The 22,825-nt window shown below is 47.7% G+C and overlaps 1 protein-coding gene across 53 annotated transcripts in view; it reads left to right on the top strand.

Moving 5' to 3' along the window:
* Positions 1 to 22,825, top strand: part of Garnl3 (GTPase activating Rap/RanGAP domain-like 3) — a 144,242-nt gene that overhangs the window by 97,903 nt on the left and 23,514 nt on the right. For 47 of the 53 annotated variants that reach the window (NM_001430653.1, XM_087653783.1, XM_087653810.1 and 44 more), the window contains 9 exon segments: positions 705 to 813; positions 3,460 to 3,505; positions 4,201 to 4,307; positions 8,102 to 8,217; positions 10,103 to 10,207; positions 13,174 to 13,248; positions 16,926 to 17,037; positions 21,587 to 21,685; positions 21,980 to 22,096. In NM_001430653.1, the coding sequence (NP_001417582.1) occupies positions 705 to 813; positions 3,460 to 3,505; positions 4,201 to 4,307; positions 8,102 to 8,217; positions 10,103 to 10,207; positions 13,174 to 13,248; positions 16,926 to 17,037; positions 21,587 to 21,685; positions 21,980 to 22,096 (886 nt within the window). 53 annotated transcript variants of the gene reach the window in all.

Raw genomic sequence — 22,825 nt, 5'->3', positions numbered from 1 at the left:
CTCTCAGTGACTTCCTCATCAGCACTTCTGCACTGACTCAGGACCCCAAAAGTATATGTTCTGAGACGAAGGTGGCAAAATCCGATTGTCCTTTCATTTCTTTATTCATGACTGATGAATTTCTTCCCTATTCATGTACATGTGTGAGTTCATTTGAAGCATGTGTGTGTGGTTGTCAGAAGAAACCATAGGGATCGGAGTCCCTGGAGTTGGAGTCAGAGGCCATTGTGAGACAACTGGCAGGGGTACTGGGACCCAGGCCTAGACCTTCTGGGGCTGTAAGCACTCTTGACCACTGAGCCACCTATCTCTCTAGCCCCCTTCCAGTCCTTTTAAAAGCTAGTCTGGGCACTGGCCCACAGTTACCTTTGCTAAAGTTCATGCCAGACTGCAGGTTTCAGCCAGCCACAGTGAAGGTGAGAGCAGATGACTCCAGCTCTCAGTGACGGGCAAACCAAAGACCGAGTAAGCATCCTTAGTCCTCCACGAGCTAACACAGGCTGGAAGGACGCAGGCCTTCAGGATGGCTGGGGCTTTTAGCTGAGGGTTGTCGAGATGAGTCCTTCACTGGGCGAGCCCAGTGGCTTGTCAAGGCCACGTAGAGGTTGGGCTGGGCAGTGGCTGTGGTGGTTTGCTAGAGTGTCTTGACCGAGTGTCCCTTGTCAGAGCAGCTCTTCTCACCATATCATTTCTACTCCTCACAGGTGGAAAGGAAGCGCCACATTGGAAACGATATTGTCACCATCGTGTTCCAGGAAGGAGAGGAGTCCTCTCCTGCCTTTAAGCCTTCCATGATCCGTTCCCATTTTACACGTATCCTGGGTCTTCATAAATGTTCCAGCTCAATAGCTTCACGGGCCCTCACAGGACATGTAATAGGCAGGTCCTGAGCACCTAGGCTGACACCCACCATTGGGCAGTTTTGACCAAGTGTTGCATTTTTCCTTCTTCCCCACCTCTGAGGCAGCAAGCAGGAATTCTCAGGGACTGTTTCATTGTGTTTCTTAATTTATACACATGCAGGGTTACCTTCACCACACCCTCCATTGCCCTCCCATCATCCTCCCTCTCCTGATCACCCCTTCTTCCCAACAAGGCCCTTCTGCTTCCTCAACTGCGTGTGTCCTACTATACCTAACCAGGGATGCTTTTAAGGCTGGGGCAAGCGGCCATTTATTCGAGTGAAGGCAACTTACCAGTGGCTACACCATTGAGAAAACAACTCTTTTTGTTTTTTAAGAGTTATTTATTTTATGTATGTGAGCACACCATCGCTGTCTTCAGACACACCAGAACAGGGCATCAGATCCCATTACAGATGGTTGTGAATCACCATGTGGTTGCTGGGAGTTGAACTCAGGACCTCTGAAAAAGCAGCCAGTGCTCTTAACCAGAAAATGACTCTTTGTACCTCAGCAGCCATTAACTGCCTATAGCTCTTCAGGGAGAGCAGGGCCTTGGGAACCCCTCCTCATCCACAGTGGATGTTGATGGTGAGTACAGGCTGGCGCTCTGGCTGTGGGATTGTAGGTCAGAAGACAGTGCTTTACAGCTGACTTCCAGCCCTGCTGCCTCAGACCCATGGGTGCTAGGATTGCAAACACATGATGCCACCACAGCCAGCTTTGACTTTTAGGGTGCCCTCTCTTTCCTCAGGAAGTCTGTGAAATGAGGGGAGCTCCCTGTTATGCACTGGGAGTGAATGAATGTGACGAATCATCCTCTGGGAAGCTGATGTCAAGTATAAAATCTGTTACCACATGCCTGTAGTTCCAACACTCCGAAAGGCCTGGGCAGGAGGACAACAGGTTGAAGGCCAGCTGGGGCTACATAGCAAAACCTTGTCTCAAATATGAAAACAAAATATCTGGGTATGCAGACTGACACTTGTAAGGGCAGCACTCGAGAGGCTGAGGCAGGAGGTCACCATGAGAAATTATTCTAAGCCCCATAGTACTGCTAAATTGAAGAATGTGTCATGGTAACATTAACAGTGTTACTCATGTCCCCTAATCCTGCTCAGCTCACTTCTAAAGAGTGCTCAGCCAGACAACCCCAGGGCATGTGTTCATCCTGGCCTGCCAGGCCTCAATCATGGCCTACTTGCCATGGTTACAGGCCAGGAGAGCCAAACTCAAGGCTCTGAAGGTTGGCCACAGTAAGTAAAGGATGTCTAGTGGTCATTGTCAGAATGAAGTCTAGTCTCATTACTTCTGTTCCCAAGAGACCCCAGTAAAAATATTGGGAGACAGACCACTGTACATCAGGTGCCTGCTGACAAAACTGACTTGTCTTCTGAAGCCAGACAACAGAGCTTGCAATGAAGTGTTTAAAAATTGAAATGGCGGGGTTGGGGATTTAGCTCAGTGGTAGAGCGCTTGCCTAGGAAGCGCAAAGCCCTGGGTTCGGTCCCCAGCTCCGAAAAAAAGAACCAAAAAAAAAAAAAAATTGAAATGGCCAAATTCCTTCCACAAGGGTAGGGAGTCGAACCTCCTTTGCTCATCCTACTAACAGCATAATGTCCCCCAGTCATTGGGTTGCAGCACTAATATTCCCCTTTTTGTGGTGACAGAAGGCTTCTCTGAGGAGAGCCCCAGAAGACAAGGTGGCTGGGTAGCTAGAGACACTTTAGGGTGCTCTCTAATAGACATTCTCCACGTTGGCCTGGGCACGTGGGTTTCTGAAGGGAACCAAAAGGCAGTCAGTGTGAATTCCTCCCAAAGAGTACAGGAGTGGATGCACCCGAGGGTTGCTGCCTTGAGCCCCCATCGGCAGCAGGGCTGGGGGTGAGAGATGAGAGCACGACTGGGTAGTTGTGCTATTTGACTTTCTTTTCAAAGAGTTTTATTGAGATTGAAGCCCCGAAGCGTATCATTTATCCTTTCTTCTTAAACGCTGGTGGAAGCCAGGCCTCCCACGTGTTCAGCAAGTGCTCTGCCGCTGATCCACACCCTCAGCAGTTGAGCTATTCTGGACACCTCCAGCTTTATCCCAAGCAGAGGCGCCTCTGCTTAGAAGCTGCCAGCAGCCACATTGGCTCAGTCTGTTTTGTCTACCAGAGGCAGAAGGAGAGGGAAGGTGTCCAGCAGAAACATTTCGATTGTTTCCCCATTTCGGAATGTGTGGTGAAATAGATGAGTACCCTGTGTCAGGAACTGCTCTTCTGGTTCTGCTGGCTGCTGGGTGCTCGGTGGATTTTCTTAGACACTCCTCTGAGAGCTGTGGAGGAGCCGCCTAACCTTCCCCCAGGAGAAGACTTCACAGATGCTGACACTAGATGCAGGGCTCCCCTGTGTGTCTGTCTCTTGTAAAGAGGTGGAGTTTTGTCCCAACTTCAGAGCAGTAAGTGCCTAGCCACAGGGAGGCCTGCTCAAGAACACTTCTGCAAGGATTCTCAGGGCACGGCTGTTGGGTGTGAGCATCAAGGGTGTTGATGAGTTACCTTGACTGTCCCCACAGATATTTTTGCCTTAGTGAGGTATGACCAGCAAAATGACAACTACAGGTAGGTGATGACCTCGTCTCTGATTCTAAAATTTGTGTCACCAGTTGGTATTGGCCCTCAGATGACCCTGATGTGCTTTCTGCGGGGGTTCATTAAACACACTCTCACCTTCTAGAATATTCTGCCTCTCTTCAGGGAAGGTTTTTGTTCCATGTAGTATTGCTATGCACAGTAGGCCTAAGGGTCAGGGTTAGTTTACTGTTTGTACTTTACAGGGGAAATTGTCTGTTTGACCTTGGTGGGAGTGCCCCTTGCCCACTTGTCCTTCTGTTTCTCACAATGAATCTATTAGAAGGATGTTGTGAAAGTAATGTTAATTCCCACCATTTAGGAGAAGTGGGTTGACCCTCAGCTCAGTTATTTACTGACCTTGAGGATCTGTGAGACATCTGTCCCCAGGCACCTTGAGCCTGGTGTAGAATAAGAGCACAGTTACCTCTGGCATGTTCCTGTTCAGCAGGCCTTGAAATCCAGAGCACCTGCCTGGTATGCAGCAGCTGCTCAGGGCACCATTGCTGTTGTCCAGCCTGTCCATAGGACATGGCCTCTCCCCTAGGAGAGAGTGCTCAGAAGTGACACGGGCTCCTCTGGGATGACTCCTCCTCACATATTACATAGGGCGACACACTGACTTGTAAAAATGTTACTGATCCTTGAAGAAAAGAGCCAACTAATCTGGAATGTTCTCTACATAGGCTGAAAATATTTTCAGAAGAAAGTGTGCCACTTTTTGGCCCACCCTTGCCCTCCCCTCCGGTGTTTACAGACCACCAGGAATTCAGGGACTTTTTGCTTGTGAAATGTAAGTAGTCACTTGGAAATGCTTCTCTGGCTGTTCCATATCCGAATGCGTTCTCCATACTCTCCCAGAACACTGCATACAGAAGTGCTGGTGGGCTGTTCACATTCGGTTCACCCAGGGCCTGTGTCTAGTTTCTGGTAACGTTAGGTAGGCTTTCTTCTGGGGCCTCATCTGCTCCTCAATCCTGCCCACGACTTTGCAGCTTATCCCTTCACCACACCCAGTGCCGGAGGCCTCTAATGGACCTGTGTGCCCTGGGTTCTGGTGCCGTCATCTGAGTCTCCATCATTATATATTTGTACACACACACACACATCTGTGTCTCTAGGAAGAAAAGTGGAGGTGGGGAGCTATGGTTGTGATACACCCTTAGGGACAGAGAGCTGTGGGCTGTATGAGTGTGCAGGCAGGTGGGTTGTGAGTGAAATGAGTAGAACCTTCCCACCCCAGGCCACAAGAGTCAGCGAGCCAGAGCGCGTGCACCTCAGCCCACTGGTGACTCCCAGGGCCTGACTCTGAGCTCTCATCTTCTGTATGACAGATGGAGCCACACCATCCTAGAGCATGCTTAGGCCCATCGGGACCTACTGATCAGAGTCAGGTCACTTGGCTTCACCCACTGCTGTCTCTTCATAGAAGCCTAGTCTGTCAGCCCTGGAGCTCCAGCAGTGCCCAGTCTGTGCCCTCTGCAGCCGGCCCCAGTCTTCTGCCAGACCCAGTAGGGACTGCAGCTGCTTTGCTGGCATCCACCTGCCCCTCACACCCACACACACAGTGCCTAATTCTGTCACTGTTGCCATGTAGTTTGAGAGAATTTGGGAAAGCTCCTGTCCTCTCATTGAGTCCAGCTTGGTCACCTGGCCCCAAGGTGGCATCAGTTGAGCCCAGAGCCCCAGAGCCTCACAGAATCCCACATCAATTCAGGCTCCTCAGCTTCAAGTCCTCAGTCTCTTTCAGAATTGGTCAAAACTAATGCTGCAGGCCAGGCAGGAGCTGGATGGCACACTGTCCTTCCTTTGTACTATCTTTTAAGGATTAATTGTATGTGTGTATGCTTGAGGGTATGTATGTGCATGTGTATGCAGGTGCCCATGGAGGCCAGAAGAGAAGGCATTGGGTTATTCCTCTGGAACTGAAGTTATAAGCTGCCCAGATCCCCTACTAGAGCAGGGAGTGGAAATTTTTTGTTTTGCTTTGTTTTGTTTTGAGTCAAGGTCTCATTCTGTAGCCCCAACTAGCTTGAATTTACTATATAAACCAGGCCTTGAACTCACAGATCTGCCTGCTTCTGCCATTGATCTGGGATTAAATACATGGGCCGCTAGCAGCAAGTGCTTCTGAGCCCTTGAGCCCTCTCTCCAGCCTCCATGTCTTATCTATCCGTCTCAGTGGCACTTGAAAGGATAAATGTCACTCAACTCCAGTCACCAGATACCTGCCACTCTTAGCCAAGCTGGCTGACAGTGGTCATCCCTCCAGGAACCCCTGCAGAGGTCTCCACATGCTTCACAACCTTCTCCTGGTAGAGGAAGCCATTAAGGGTGCGCAGCCCGGTGCCCCCCACACACTGTTAGCTCCCAGCTTTGGGCCACAGCAGGGTCTAGGGGGAAAGCTCTGCCCCCAGCATGAGAAGCAGCAGACTATAAACCACTTGGCAAAGGTGATGATGATTCTGTTCCTTTCTGCATTTTCAAAACATCCAGCCAGACTTGGGAAATTCCATGTGGTTCAAGCCCAGGCCATCAAATAGGAAGCAAGAAACAAACAGGGAGCAGTTGTTGCAGCCAGCAGCCAAAGGGAAGGAAGGAGCCAGGCCCAGTCGATAAGTGCTCTAGGGGATAGTAATAGCATGGCTAGGCCCAGGGCCTGCAGTGCTTCAATCCCAGAGGAATTAGAGGACAGCATTGGGACCCATCTGTGAGAGGAACCCATACATTAAGATGACATGTCCACAGAGGGCCTAGGAGAGGCACATCAGTACCCTCAGCATCTTAGGAGAAATGGGATTGGGGGTCAGTTGACCTGATGGTAAAGCTTTAAACATAGCTGGGTTTGTCTGGGTATAGGAGCAGTGCTTTTATTCCTAGGAAGCTGAAGGCAGAAGCAGAAGGATCTCTTGAGTTTGAAGTCAGCCAGGGCTACATTGTGAAATGCTGCCTTTAAAAAATATATCTAGGTTGAGAATCATGGATGCTGAAGCACAGGTCTGACAGAGGAGGCTCTGCAGTGCTAGAGCACAGGTCTGACAGAGGAGGCTCTGTAGTGCTGGAATATGGGTTTGTAGGACCATTGGGCTGCACAGTCAACAACACAATAGAAGCCTGAAACTAGAAGGCTGTTTGAATCCCACAGCAGGTTTAGCAGAATGGAGGAAGCCAGCCAGGTCGAAAAATCCAAAATAGCTCTAAATGGTTCAGTCAAAACTCAGGTCTTTCCCTTCTGTCAAAATTAGTTACTTAAAATGTAGTTTGGGGGCCAAGCATGACAGAAGCAAGTGGAAATTTGTGAGCTCCAGGACAGTAAGGGCAATGGAGAGAGAATCTGTCTCGAAGGAAGGAAGGAAGGAAGGAAGGAAGGAAGGAAGGAGGAAAAGAACAGGTGGAAAGTAATTTTCTGAGATACTAATGGGAAACTCTTCAAGAAAGGAAAAGAAAACACCTTGGCATGCACACTTCAAAACCCCCTAAGAGAGGTCATGTAACCCACAAGCCCGACTTCCCCAGCACACAGAATGTATCTAGGGAACACCTTGTTCCCAATGAGTCCTGTTTTCATTCTTCTTCCCATTGGCCCTCTGTAGGAGAAAACTAAGGTAACTACTTACCCAGCTCCGTGTGCCTAGCACTGCACTGTGTAATGCACTATCTCACTTAGATGGCAGCAGCCCTCTATAAAGATAGGATCATACCCCTGTGTAGGGTAGAAACTGAAGCCCCAGAAAGGTAGAACGAAATTGCTCAAGACTCCACAGCTACCAGGCAGTGGTGTGCACACCTTGAATCCCAGCACTTGGAAGGCAGAGGCAGGCAGATCTCGAGAGTTCAAGACCAGCCTGATCTACAGAGTGAGTTCTAGGACAGCCAGGACTTCACAGAGAAACCCTGTCTAGAGGAAAATAGAAGATCAGATCTGCTCTCTGTTCTGGAAGTTTACTGTCCCACAAGAATGGGAAGGTAAGCATGCCTACAGGAATATAAATCCATAAATCCATACTTCAGATTTTAAACTGGAAGCATTCTCCCATGAAAGGGAGTTAAACCAATGACATTGCAGGCAACTCCTTTGGTCAGTTGAAATCATGGTGGCAAAATACCTGAGAAAAACAATGGAGAGGAGGGGAAGGCTGTTTGACTCGTGCTTTTGGAGCCTTCAGTTGTCACATGGGTCTGTCACTGAGAGTTTGAGGTAAGGCAGAGCATGGCGGCAACAAGGCATGATGGAGAAAGACTGCTCACCTCATGGTAGCCAGGAAGCAAGGAGAGCAAGAGAAAAGCAGAGGACAAGATCCCTGTGACCTGCTTCTTCAACTAGACCCCATTTCCACATGTCTCCACTGCCTGCCAATAATCAAAGTATTAACCCACCAGGAGACTGGCCACTGATGAGAACGAGCCTTCATGACCTACAGTAACTCCCAGTGGTTGGATCGACCTGCTGGGTCCATGCCCTTCACATGTTGGGAGACACTCCGTACCCAACCATAATGTTAGCATTCACTGTGCAGACTCTGCTCGAAAAGAACACTCTTCGATAGCTATTAATGACAGTAACATGCCTCTTTTCACTTGTGTTAGTAATTAACGGTGAAAAAGCCACTTTGGAAACCCCAACCTTTGCCCAGAAACGCCGGCGTACTCTGGACATGTTGATCCGCTCCTTATACCAGGATTTGATGCCGGATTTGCATAAGGTACCTGGGTTTCCTTTCTCCTATGGGGGTTCTGGAAGGCACAGTTCTAGCCATGGGCCCTGGGGAGAGCTGGGTTCCCATGGTACTTGCTGCCTAGACTGCCTCGAAGTAACCGGGAGGGTCATTAAGCGTCTGTGTGAGAACAACGTATTCCTTTCAAAGCCTGTGAAAGTGGGCTAGAGATGGGCACAGTGTAAGTCAGCCCCTCCAAGCCAAAGCTGAGTGCTGGTGGTGCTGTCCTTGGTGCTAGCACCATAGAGCTGATGACCTGGCCAAAATACTGGTTGTGAAGAGAGAAAAGAGACCAGGTGTTGGGTTGGGGATTTAGCTCAGTGGTAGAGCACTTGCCTAGGAAGCGCAAGGCCCTGGGTTCGGTCCCCAGCTCCGAAAAAAAAAAAAGAAAAAAAAGAGACCAGGTGCCTTCTTGGGTCTCCTAGTGGTTTTCTATCTGCCTCTATAGTCAGTCGCGCACTGGAACTCTTGTCTCCACTGATGGAAAGCCACCTCATGCTAGATATTTGTAGGCCCAGAGCATTGTGTACACTGATGACTCTATCCTCTCTTGTCACCTCTAGCGTGTGTGCTACTTAGGAGGTTTCCAACCTGAGTTTGCTTCCAGGACCCACATGGCAAAAGGAAAGAGCCAACTCCCAAGTTGTCCTCTAACTTCCATCACACACACACACACACACACACACACATACACACACACATACACACACACACATACACACACATACACACACACATACACACACACACATACACACACATACACACACACATACACACACATACACACACACATACACACACACATACACACACAAACATACACACATCACACACACATCACACACACACATACACACACATCACACACACACACAAAACATACATATAAACATAAATAAATGTAATTTAATTTTTAAGTTTTCCTATTTGACAAGTGAATAATTCTCTTAAAATTTGATTATTCATTCATAAAGTCCAGTAAAAGTAATTAACATCTAATGATGTATGTAAATGAGAGGTGTCTGTCACTCATCCAGGGAGACAAGCTATGAAAATAAACTAGAACAAACTGGCCTTTCTCTCTGCACATGATCCCTTTTATAGCATCACTTGACTTTTGGTCTGGTTGGTGTACTCTAAAAATTCTCAGGGATTGACCAGGCTAGCCCCAGGACCCCACAACAAATCTACAGAGATCAGGGGAGGCTTCAGAGAAGCCACCATAATGAATCCTCATGTCCTCGGGCCTGAGCTAAGATATTGTGACCACACCAAACATGCTAATCCAGTCAGGCTCTGTGCCTACACAGACAGAGGCCAGGTCTGCCATGTCTGTTGGAGTAGTGGCACTCAGCCAGGGCTTGATGAATGTTCTAGAGGGAAAGACCAAGCACAGTGATAAGTATCCTCTGTGTACTACCTCACTGATCCCCACCACATGCCTAGGGGACAAGGAGACTCAGAAGTTAACACATAGGATCCCAGGACCACACAGTCCCAGGGGTACCATTGCCATGGAATATGTTAGGTTCCTGGAGGGCCACTCCATGGGACTGGATCCTGGAGCTGGGCAATGTGGTGGCCTGGGTCACAAGGCTAGGAAATGAAGCTGCTGGTTTGCTTGGCCATGCTCTTTCTCAGTCTTTACACAGTGCAGGGCGTACGTGTCTGGACTCTATTCCTGTATCTGCCACAGTGCTGAACGGATGCTGAGAGCAGAAATAATACTGTTTAGACAAATGGGTGTGTGTGTGTGTGTGTGTGTGTGTGTGTGTGTGTGTGTGTGTGTGTACGCGCACATGTGTGTAGACACCAAAAGATGAGACTTGGCAACTGTCTTAGGAATCCCAACCCTGTTTGTCTTTTTCAGAATATGCTCAATCGGCGATCTTTCAGTGATGTTTTACCCGAGTCACCCAAGTCAGCACGGAAGAAAGAGGAGGCCCGCCAGGCCGAGTTTGTTAGAATAGGGCAGGTATGTTTGATTCCACAGCTCCTGAGAAGTGTGGTTCTAAGTCCCTCCAAACTAGACAGTCCACAACCAGACTTTTTTTTTTTATTTTTAGTTTTTTTCAAGACAGGGTTTCTCTGTGTAGCCCTGGCTGTCCTGGAACTCACTCTGTAGACCAGGCTGACCTCTGCCTCCTAATACTGGGATTAAAGGTGTGAGCCTGCCTGGCGGAGGCTGTGCTTTCCTTGCTGTCCTAGTGGACATTTTTCTGCTGTGGATAAACGCCCTGACCAAAGGTTTCCCAGAGGTAAAAGGCTTTACTTCTTCTAGCTTTCAATCTGTCCCTGAAGGAAGTCAGGGCAGGAGCTCAGGGCAGGAACCTGTGGCCAGGAGCTGAAGCAGAGGCCGTGGGGGAACACTACTTACACCTCACTCTCCACGGCTTGCTCACTCTGCTTTCCAACACGACCCAGGACCACATGCCCTGGTTCACAGCTCTCAGAGTGAGCTCCCATGTCAATTGTTAATCAAGAAAACGTCCCACACCCTTGCCCACAAGCCAGTTCAATGGAAGCTTTTTTTTTTTTAAGTTGAGGTTCCCTCTCCCCACATGACCCTGGCTGGCATCAAGCTGACAAAAAGACTTCCCACCTGCAGGCTTCATAATTATCTCAAAATTGTGGTGGAAAGACAAAAGGCTTTGACAGCTGTGTAGATTTGGTTCCCTTTGCAAAAGAATAATGCTCTACTGCAGGGGGACAGCTCCTGCTGTCCAGATAACTCCTGGCAAAGGAGCTAAGATCTCTCACCTGCCTAGTAGGAATTCTCTGAAGAAGAGGAAGCTATTTTGAGAATCACCAGATTTAACACTAAAACCCTCCATGACCTACAGCACAGTAGGAGAGGTCAGGGCCTCCAGCAGCAGGTAGGGATATCTAGGACCAGAGCTCTAGGCAGCAAGGCAAGTAAAAGGAGAGTCCTGTGATCACAGGACACATGCTTCAAGATATGTATCACGCTTTGTTAAAGACACCTAGGGCTGGCAAGATGGATAAGCAGGTAAGGAAGCTAGCCACTAAGCATGACACCTAAATCCAGTCTCTAGGACTCACATATAAAAGGTGAGAAGTGTATCCAGTGGATTGTCCTCCATCCTCCCTATAACTGACACAGTTGTCCTCCCTATAACTGACACAGTTGTCCTCCCTATAACTGACACAGTTGTCCTCCATATAACTGACACAGTTGTCCTCCCTATAACTGACACAGTTGTCCTCCGTCCTCCATATAACTGACACAGTTGTCCTCCATCCTCCCTATAACTGACACAGTTGTCCTCCATATAACTGACACAGTTGTCCTCCCTATAACTGACACAGTTGTCCTCCCTATAACTGACACATTTGTCCTCCGTCCTCCATATAACTGACACAGTTGTCCTCCGTCCTCCATATAACTGACACAGTTGTCCTCCATCCTCCCTATAACTGACACAGTTGTCCTCCCTATAACTGACACAGTTGTCCTCCCTATAACTGACACAGTTGTCCTCCCTATAACTGACACAGTTGTCCTCCATCCTCCATATAACTGACACAGTTGTCCTCCATCCTCCGTATAACTGACACAGTTGTCCTCCCTATAACTGACACAGTTGTCCTCCATCCTCCATATAACTGACACAGTTGTCCTCCGTCCTCCATATAACTGACACAGTTGTCCTCTGTCCTCCATATAACTGACACAGTTGTCCTCCGTCCTCCATATAACTGACACAGTTGTCCTCCATCCTCCGTATAACTGACACAGTTGTCCTCCCTATAACTGACACGGTTGTCCTCCGTCCTCCATATAACTGACACAGTTGTCCTCCGTCCTCCATATAACTGACACAGTTGTCCTCTGTCCTCCATATAACTGACACAGTTGTCCTCCATATAACTGACACAGTTGTCCTCCCTATAACTGATACAGTTGTCCTCCCTATAACTGACACAGTTGTCCTCCGTCCTCCATATAACTGACACAGTTGTCCTCCGTCCTCCATATAACTGACACAGTTGTCCTCCATCCTCCCTATAACTGACACAGTTGTCCTCCCTATAACTGACACAGTTGTCCTCCCTATAACTGACACAGTTGTCCTCCCTATAACTGACACAGTTGTCCTCCATCCTCCATATAACTGACACAGTTGTCCTCCATCCTCCGTATAACTGACACAGTTGTCCTCCCTATAACTGACACAGTTGTCCTCCATCCTCCATATAACTGACACAGTTGTCCTCCGTCCTCCATATAACTGACACAGTTGTCCTCTGTCCTCCATATAACTGACACAGTTGTCCTCCGTCCTCCATATAACTGACACAGTTGTCCTCCATCCTCTGTATAACTGACACAGTTGTCCTCCCTATAACTGACACGGTTGTCCTCCATCCTCCATATAACTGACACAGTTGTCCTCCGTCCTCCATATAACTGACACAGTTGTCCTCTGTCCTCCATATAACTGACACAGTTGTCCTCCGTCCTCCATATAACTGACACAGTTGTCCTCTGTCCTCCATATAACTGACACAGTTGTCTTCTGTTCTCTGTTTAACTGTTACAAATGTCCTCTTACTTTCATCCTTGCACCGTAGCATACACACACAAAATAGGTATGTAAACATTTTTTTTATATCTTAAATATTTGGTCCCTCCTTTTAGGGGATCTTGAGCTATCAAGATTGGCAAGAACCTAGGCATCTATTTTTCAGCAGTCTTAGTTTAGAAATCACAAGACTAATAGAACTGATTTACACACTAGAAACACTGGTTGTATATTGGGCCATAACCCTGAGTGGGGCTTAACCATCTCCTTAGAGGACCTTCAACTTTAACCCCAAATTACTCTTGACTCATTGCTTTTTCTCAAACCTTAATTGTTCACCTGCTGACCTTTCACTGCCTGATCCCAAACCTTAAGGGACATCTCTGTTCATCAGGCCCTGAAGCTCAAGTCCATTGTGAGAGGGGATGCCCCATCAAGCTTGGCAGCATCAGGGATATGTAAAAAGGAGGTAAGTGCTTAGCACTTCTGAGAGCTGTGAATGTCCTCTGTGCTCATGACTTATGGAAACGGTTGGGGCAGGAGGGTGTCTCCTTCAGAGGCCTCAGGAACCCAGGTCACATAGCCTGTGTGTTCACAGATGGCAAGCCATGGGCCAGGCCGGCTCAGTCAAGGTGCTTTCTTCCACTGTGCTCCTCAAGCTCCATGTACTTTCATGTCACCTGACCTCAGCCCAGTACCAACAGCAAGATCCCGGAGCAGTGACTCTCAGAGTATGTCCAAGTCACTGTCAGCCTCTAACCCAGCAGTTCCCAATCTGTGGGGCACAACCCCTTGGAGGGCCCCATATCAGATACTTACAATTCATGACAGTAGTAACATTACAGTTAGGAAGTAGCAGTGAAATAATTTTATGTTTGGGGTCACCACGACACGAGGCACTGTGTTAAAAGGCCACAGCATTGGGACTGTCGAAAGCCACTGCTCTAATCCAATAGGCTGGGAGTCAGCTCGAAAGGCCACTGTCCTGGTTTCCTGTCTGTGGCTGAAATAAATGATCCTGGTGAGAAGCAATGGAGGGCGGGGAGGAATACTTTAGCTCATGGCTCTAGGTTAGTGCATCTCCTTAGAGAGGAGCTGCCATCACACCCACAATAAAGAACAGAAAGAATTCCCTTGCTCGAATCCTCACTTGCTTGATTTCTCCACTGTTGGATAGTCCAGCACACCTGCCTAGGAATTGATACTGCCTCAATGGACCAAGTCTTTCCTCATCGATTAAGACAGTCCTTGACAGATATACCCATAGGTCAGCCCAGTGTAGACACCTCCTCCCTGTGACTCTCTTCTCAAGTAACACTGGGTCACGTTAATGACAGAGTTAACCATCAAGCTGCTCAGAGGTACTCAGGTGAGAAACCATTACATAACATATAGCCAAGTAGCCAAGCAGGAAGTCCTACAGTCTTCTACTTCCTATTTTCACTTTTGAAAGCCGGTAGGATAGGGAAAGTGTTCATCAAGAGCAGACTAGGGACTGGAAGAGCACTTGCAGAGGACCTAAGTTCAGGTGGCAGCACCCACACAGGCGGCTCACATCACCTGTAACTCCAGCTCCAAGGGATTCCCTTCTCGCCTCTCCCAACACCCACGTCTATGCTTTTTAGTGTAACTGAGAGCCAGAGAGATGACTCAGTGGCTAAAGGCGCTTCCCACTGCGCCTGACCCCCAGAGATCAGTCCTGTGACCCACAGGGGCTGGAAGGAGAAAACTGATAACTTGTCCTCTGACCTCCACAGGCACACAGTGCTACACACACACACACACACACACACACACACACACACACACAATTAATTAGTTAATGCAGTTTTTAGAACTTAATGCAACATTGCACTGTGTGCATAGTAGGAATGTGTGAGTTCCTAAACGCCTTATAAACGGTGCTCATTCTGACATTTTTAAGTTCTTAGACACATATCCCAAATAAATAAAAACTTGTTCACAATGCACAAAAGAAAAAGCTGCTTCCATTGTTGGGGTCAGTTTATAAGCAGAGAGTCTTGGGTCTTCCAGGTGAAGAGCCCTTCTGCCTCCTGCCAGGGGGCACTTTGCTACTAAGACTCAGTTGGTGTCTGCTCATCCAGAGGACTTGGGTTCCACTCCTAGCCCCGGCATGACAGCTAACAACTGTTTGCACAAAAGCCCCAGGGAATCTGATGCCCTCTTCTGGCCTCTAAACACCCTGCATGCACAGAGTGCATGAGCACACATGCAGGCAAAATGCCCATATGAACAAATAATAATAATATTTTCAGAAGCCCAGGTGAGAGCTGGGGTGATGTCTCAATGAGGAAAGTTAGGGCCTGAGTTCAGATTCCCAGAGCCCCAGCCCAGTGTGGGAATTCATGCCTAAAACCCCAGTACTTGATGGGGTCTCTCTGAAACCTTGCTGGCCAGCTAGTCTAGCATAACTGGTGAACTTAATGTTTAGTGAGAGACCCTGTCTCAAAAAGCAAGTAGAAAAGCAACTGAGAAAAGACATTGGACGTTCACATGTACTTGCATACGCAGACCCCCTCCACATACTCTCTCAGACACACACACACTCTCTCAGACACACACACTCTCTCAGACACACACACACAGTCTCATACACATGCACACACCATGCACTCTCTCCCTCTTCCTCTCTCTCACAAATACACACTCTCTTTCACACACACACACACACACACACACACACACACACACACACACACACCATGCACACATACAGCTCCATTGTTCTGGTTTAGTATTACCTAAAGTGCTGGTTTCAATACATTTTCACTTCTAGCCAACTCAGAGCTGCCAGACAGATTTCAATAAATGACTGTCTGTGTTTTCCTTTTTCAGCTTGGGAAATGTTTCCATATCCTCTAGGCTGCCTCTTCAGAACCATGCAGGTCCCATCTTTGCAAGCCTGAGGCTATGGGTGTCCTAAAGGGGAAGCCCACTCTTGGTTCAGCTGGAGATAAGCCACAGTGTTAGCCTCAGCTCTGGTGATGCTTGTGGTCCTCAGCCTTTTATGAACTTAGAGGATATGAACATGTCTATACTGGGCATCCACACACCTACAAGAGCAAAGACAGGTTCTGCCAGGTCCTGCTGCCCATCTGGGTAATGTCAGACCCTTATGTCTAGTTGAGAGTAGAAGTAAAGATATATCACCCTTCTCCTCATGCCCAGAAACCCACAAAGACTTCCAAGGCATGGGGCTAAGAAAGGTGTCTAAAAAGGAGTAGAAGTCTGTTAAAATGTTTGCAGCTCTCAGCACTGGGAATATAGCTCTGTGGGTGGACACTTGCCTAGCATGCTAGAGGCCTTGGGTTCAGTTCTCAGTGCCACAAACAAAAGCCCATCCACCATGCTGTATGACTAAGACCCTAGTAAGCAATGGCTGCCAACTCCTGGCCTTCACATCCACCTCAGGGGGCCATTGTGAGGGAGAGCTAACTTTATCCCTGGAACAGAAAGAAGCTAAGGTCCCAGGAAGTGTTGATGCAGTGTGACATTTCACACGGAGGCTGGAAAAAGTGTGCGTGGATGTGAACGTGCCACATGGGGACCTGGAGTTACTTCATTAGCAGCTCTTGCTGTTTTCCTGCAAAATGCCTGCTACTTTTTCTGTAAGATTTTGTAGCTTCGTGTGGGTCAGTAAACACCTATATATTAAGACAATCTCAACCTCTTGCATTGTGTGGTTTAATGATTTTGCTGAACCAGCAACACAGAAATCTTACCTTTTTTAAAATAGCTATGTGGGGCTTCTCTTTATGCTAAACTAACACCAACCCTCTTTTTAAAAAAAAAAAAAAGTAAAAGGCACCAATTGGCCCAACTTCTAGGTGTTAAAGGAAACTGCTTTAAAAACATTACCAAGGTTTCTGTTGCCCAAAGAACAACAATATGGTCATGCAGAGACAGGCAGCGGTGCTAGAAGTGCAGAAGTCACTGCTTTCCTGTGGCATCCATATTTAAAAGGAGGTTTTTCTCCTTGAGAAGGATAACTGAGTCCAGACCTAGTAGTTCCCAGGTCTGGTACCGCTCATTATTGTGCAGTATCTGTGTTACTGTTTCCGTCTGTGGGACACAGTGTGGTTTTTTCTGGTACACTTACTCTCCGATGCTTGTGTTGCCTCACAGCCTTGGGAGCCCCAATGTTTCTGCTGTAATTTCCCTCACGAAGCTGTGTGTGCAGATCCCTGGGGCCAGGCCTTGCTGGTTTCCACTGATGCCGGCGTCTTGCTAGTGGATGGTTAGTGAGTAGCACTCCTGAATGTCTTCTTTTGTGTGACTTGTGGTATTTCTGAGGTGGGTGACTGCTCCTTTAGACCATAAATGCCTGGTCCCTAGGGGAGTTAGCCAGGTTTGATTTTCTAATCAATGGAACCCCTCATTTCAGACATGTGCTCCAAGGGGGTGTATTTTCTGCTTAGCATGCTGGGAGGCTCATCCCTTCCCCCAATCTCCAATCAGTTCCTGGATATTAAGCCACCTACTAAAAGGTTCTTCTTCAGCAAACACTCATTGTGGTCCCAGCATTTAACCTTAAATAAAAAGAGACATTATTTCACATCATTTTCTTAGAGGACACAGCTTTCTTGAAGCCTTTAAAAAAATCTTGACTGGAAAAAAAACTTGATGTCTAAAACAAATTAAATGAATTTTAAACTGTTTTGATGGCTATATAGAAGCAGAAATGTTCTGGCAAGAAGACAGATTGCTACTCAGTATTAAATGGCGCCTTCTGACAGTGAGCTGGACCAGCCTGCCTGGGAGATAATCTCACACAGCAACCACCACAGGCAAGGCCTCACTACGGCACTGGTGGGAATGTACACTCCAGAACAGGAGGAAGTGCCTTTACATTAGTCTAGAGGCACCCTCTGGTGAGAGTGGCTTGGTAGCCTAAAACGATGTCACCTTCCCTCTCTACAGTAAGCCCTCTTGTCCCCCAGACCTCTGCCTGAGCACACTCACTAGGTCCCAGCTGTTTGCCAGCTGCTTTCTGCGGGGCAGCAGGAGCAAACCGACCTTACCTGGGATTTTCCATATAGGTCTTGATCATGTTTCCCATAACCTAATTATATCTGTAATGAAATCAATAAAATATCAATAGAAGAAAACCAAGGGTGGGGGGGGGTTATATAGTTCAATAAAAAAAACACCTCCTAGGATTATAAGGCCTGGGTTTCCCATCTCCAAAAAGAAAATCTATCTTCTCTGAGCCTCTGGCTTCAAAAGGCTGAGAAATCACTGGGGGCAAGGCCTGTAACTGCAAAGAGGGGGCAGCAGGGCTGAGGGCCTGCAGCTGGTTGTAATACATAGCCAGTCACTAAAAGGCCATTGTCATCTTTGCCAGTGATCTGTAAAAGCTCACAAAATCCTGGGGAAGTGCAACTGAAAGTTTCTTTTTATTTTCAAAACTCAAAGCAGATCTTAGATATTTAGTCTTTAAATTTTATAGATGAAGAAACAGACCTAAAGTAATATCATGGCCTGTGTAAAATCACGTGGCTATTTGGTGGGTCTGACTAGGTCTGACTAGAGCTTGGTACAATACCAACCACTCCACTTAAACACGGCAAACTCTGCTTGCATTTCTGTTTTGACCTTGATGCCAATTTCTAAAACCTTAGTCCTGGGTAAATAGGTCTATAGGATTTTACCACTAGGAAATGTTTAACATTCTCTAGTTTTCCTTTGAAATCAAAGAAAAGTATCCCAGGTCAAGACTGGATATAACCTCAGGGCAATGTGGGGTGGGGAAGATGAGAGGATTGGGGGGAGGGGAAGCCAAGGTCAGGATGTACTATAGGAGAGAATTAAAAAAAAAAAGATTAAGATCCAAACCGATATTATCAAGTCTTTTCTGCAATCGTACCTTTTGGGTCAGAGTGTAATGGTGGCCTCCATTCAAAGGAAAGTCTTTTGTGGCAGCCTGGAGGAGGCATGCAGGCTGTTCCTCTCCTGTCCACTGGCACCCACCCTCAGCTTTTGCAGAGAAGAAGGCCTGAGCTCTCTTTGCACCTCAGCATGTGCTATCCTTCCATTCCTCCTTAGCTGGCCTTCTGCTCTACATGTGGTCATAGCACAGACAGCTTTTGTGAGTCCATCTGTCCCTTTCGGTTCAGGCTGACTCCTGTCCTAGCCCAATAGCTTTTACTTAATTTCATTAGACTTGCCCTGGAGATTCTACTTCTTTTAAAGTCATAATCTTTTTTTAAAGATTAATTTATATACTAGGTGTGCAGTGTTCTGCCTGCATGTATGCCTATAGGCCAGAAGAGGGCACCAGATTACATTATGGATGGTTATAAGGCATCGTGGGGTTGCTGGGAATTGAACTCAGGACTTCTGGAAGAGCACCCAGTGCCCTTAACCTCTGAGATATCTCTCCAGCCTTTAAGGTCACAGTTTTTAAAGATTCGAGACTCTCTGCACTGTGAGTGCAGCAAATCCTGCTTTAAGGGACAAGTCACTGAGTAAGTAGGCTGTCCCCTTTTCGGTTTTATGGTAATAGAAAGTTCTCTCTGAAGACTTTGTCTTCATACCAACATTACAAAAAGGAATAATTAGTCAAGCAGCCACTACATTTGTCACTTTTTCCTGTTCTTGCCTTCTCTCCTTCCTGTCTGCATACAGACCCTTTAGTTAGCTGAAGATCAGAGGGGGAATGCATGCTGTCCATGCTAGGCTCAGCGGTACACAGTGTGCCTCTGTTTCCAGCATACAAGGGCATTGGGTTCGTCCTTTTTGGCTCCACAGGTTTCAGGAGTGAACAAGTTTTCTGAACACTTCTGAGCATCTGGTTCATTCTTGGTTCGCTAGGAATGTTACAAGTGCCAAACAATTCTGGTAAATGAGGTATCTAAATTAAAGAATGTAGGATGCTTCCGGGTCTGGCCCCCACTAAGCCCTTAGAGACTGTGACTGACCGGCCACTCCTGACAGTCCTATGGACCCATAAAATAATTGCAGTTGTTCACCCAGATACAACAGTGCCAGAGTTATCGTCCCATGTTCTGAACAGACAAGTCCTCCTGGCAACATTACCGAGTCCATAGTATGAGAAGAAAAGGAAGGACTGTGGCTGGTAGACTATCTGCCCTAAGCCCCACTAAAGGACTAGAAGCAAGCTCTGTGTGACTAGGGAACATGGACAGGCTGTTTAACTCATGGGACCTGTTACAGACAGATCCAGAACTTCCCGGGCCAACTGGAGCTGCAGCCCCTCTCCACTGAGAATGCTATTGGTCCTGATGACAGAGGCCCTGCCCCTGCAGGGAATCACCCAGAGAGGGATCAGCTCCGAGTGCCATTTCTCTTTCTGGGAAAGGCCCAAGCCCCACACCTCCTTGCACCTAAATTCTTTTTTTTTTTTATTAACTTGAGTATTTCTTATATACATTTCTAGTGTTATTCCCTTTCCCAGTTTCCGGGCAAGCATCCCCCTAATCCCTCCTCCCTCCCCCTCCCCTTCTTTATGGGTGTTCCCCTCCCCATCCTCAGTAATCCAGGCCCACAACAAAGCCAGGAAAAGTGTAGATGAAAAGACGCTAGAGGCTTCTGCCCGAGATGTCCGCACCATCCCTGCTGCTCTCAGCCTCGTCCTTCTGCAGCAGAACAGGGATTCTCTCAGCTGATACAACCTCGGCCTGTAGGGGCAACAAAGTAGCGATTACCATTTGCAACTTCTGATATCCTCAAAGTCAAACTGCGTCTGTAGTTACCATGTCTTGAGAAGTTCACTCCCTGGAACTCTCGCTGGGAGTTTTCATGTACCATCCTTTGTTCCCCCATGCAGACAGTTTAACTAATACTTCTCCCCCTCCTTTTTTTTTGGTCTCTAAAAAAGAATATTTCGAATTCCTATCTGAAAAAGTACTTAAATATGGGGGTGCTGGAGAGATGGCTCAGAGGTTAGGAACACTTGCTGCTCTTCCAGAGGTCCTGAGCTCAAATCGCAGCATCCATGTGGGCAGCTCATAACCATCCGTAACTCCAGCTCCAGGGGATCTCAAGGCTCTGGCCTCCAAGGGCACCTGTACACTCATGCACATATCCATATGCAGGCTTACATATAACTAAAATTAATAATGTCTCTTTAAAAAATGTATTAGCAAACCAGGCAATGTTGGTACACACCTTTAAGCCCAGCACTGGGGAAGCAGAGGCAGGTGGATCTTTGTGAGTTCCAGGACAGCCAGAGCTACACAGAGAAACCTTGTCTTGAAAAACAAAATAAAACAAAACAAAAAACCATAGAAGCAGGCTATTGATACAGACAGAGGACTACTGATACAGACAGAGGGCGTGCTAGGGATAGGATGTGTTTATATTTAAATGTAAAAAGTATTCAGTTTACGTTCTTGAGAAATGCATGCAATAGTAGAAGATATGATACTTTCTATTACAACATTTAAGATTTTAAAAATTGCAGCTTCTCCCGCCTGTGTCATTCCGTCCTTTACTACAGCCCCAGTAAACCTGGGGTTGAGACACCCTGCTCCCCTGCTCTTTCTTTGGTGACACACACACACAAAAAAAAAAAAAAAAAGCAAAATCAAAAACTTAGCTTCCTTTCATATCCCTGCTGCTCTGCCCACCCCCATAGAGAGTTCTCCATGCCACTGAGTGGGGCATAGCGGTACTTCTCCCACACAGAGGGAACAGTGCTTGAACTCCTTCTAAGACCTTATGAGAGCTCTAGAAGCTAACCACGTCCTTGACCAGAGAGGCTCAGGTCAGCCCCGGGCATGCATCACAGGTGGTACAGCAGGGTAACCAGATTTCTTTTCCAGATGACCTCCCATCCGTGCCCGTGTTTGACAGAACTCTACCCGTGAAGCAGATCCACGTGCTTGAGACTCTGGACCTTCTGGTTCTCAGAGCAGACAAAGGTGCTGCCCCTCAGATGGCTGCTCTGAGAAGAGCAAGATGGCGGGTGGCCCACTGCAGCCAACCACAGGGTCGCTGGGTCTGGGGTCTTGTCACTGTGTCCTCCCCGCTGTCAGTGCTGTGGTCCTTTGGTGGCCCACTTGTCAGGATAGTGGAGGGAAGGGGAGTTTCATTCTCCCATGATTATGTGGAGCAAGCATGCTATGGGGTAGCTACAGTGGCTTGCATCCCGGAAAACTTTCCAACCCTGGTTTGTGTGTCTGACTGGGAGTACTCTGCCTTCTCACTGTCACCAGGGAAAGATGCCCGCCTCTTTGTCTTTCGGCTGAGTGCGGTGCAGAAAGGCCTTGATGGCAGGCAGACCGGAAGGAGCAGATCTGACTGCCGAGAAAACAAGTTGGAGAAAACCAAAGGTGAGGGCTGGGGAGGAGCTCAGGTGGGGAGTGCTTACCTGGACAGATTGAGGCCCTGCATTCAGTCCCTGGGGAGGCGCACTTGCCAAACTCCAGCAGAGCCCTGGGTTCGAGTCCCAGAACTGCCTAAATGGAATCTCGACTTCCCTAAGAAGCTACAAAAATAGGAAAGCAGGTTGAGGACGAGCAGTTTCAGCCTTTGGGCCACAGGTCTTGAAGTGAGTTCAGTTCTCTTTGCTAATCTATAATAAAAGACACTTTGGGATTTGGGTTCTTGGAGTCCTGATCAACCTCTACTTCCGTTTCTATTGTGTAGCAGATACAAAGCCAAGCACTGGGCCTGGAGACCTGACACAGAGGCCATGAGCAGTTGTTGTTTTTGCAGAGGACCCAGGTTCAATTCCCAGCATCTACATGGCAGATCACGCTGCCTGTAGCGCCCCTTCTGACCTCCTCGGGCATCAGATGCACACATGGTGCATGTGCACACATGCAGGCCAAACACTCAGACGCATTGTCTCACTTTTGTACTGCTGAGCTAAGATAGCATGACCAAGGCAACTACAGAAGAAGCAGTTGACAGTGGGCTTACAGTTTCAGATGGCCAGTCAGTGGCGCATGGCCCTAGAGCAGGAGCTCAGAGTTCATAACTGGAGACAACAAACAAGAGAGAGAGCTAACCGGGAATGGTGTGGGCTTTTGAAACCCCAAAGCTGGGTGACACACCTC

This window comes from Rattus norvegicus, chromosome 3 (assembly GCF_021556685.1).
Source record: "Rattus norvegicus strain SHRSP/BbbUtx chromosome 3, alternate assembly SHRSP_T2T, whole genome shotgun sequence".
In the NCBI taxonomy this organism is placed as follows: Eukaryota; Metazoa; Chordata; class Mammalia; order Rodentia; family Muridae; genus Rattus; species Rattus norvegicus.
Note: the sequence above shows the minus strand (reverse complement) of the source record. Positions and strands in the feature narration are given on the sequence as shown.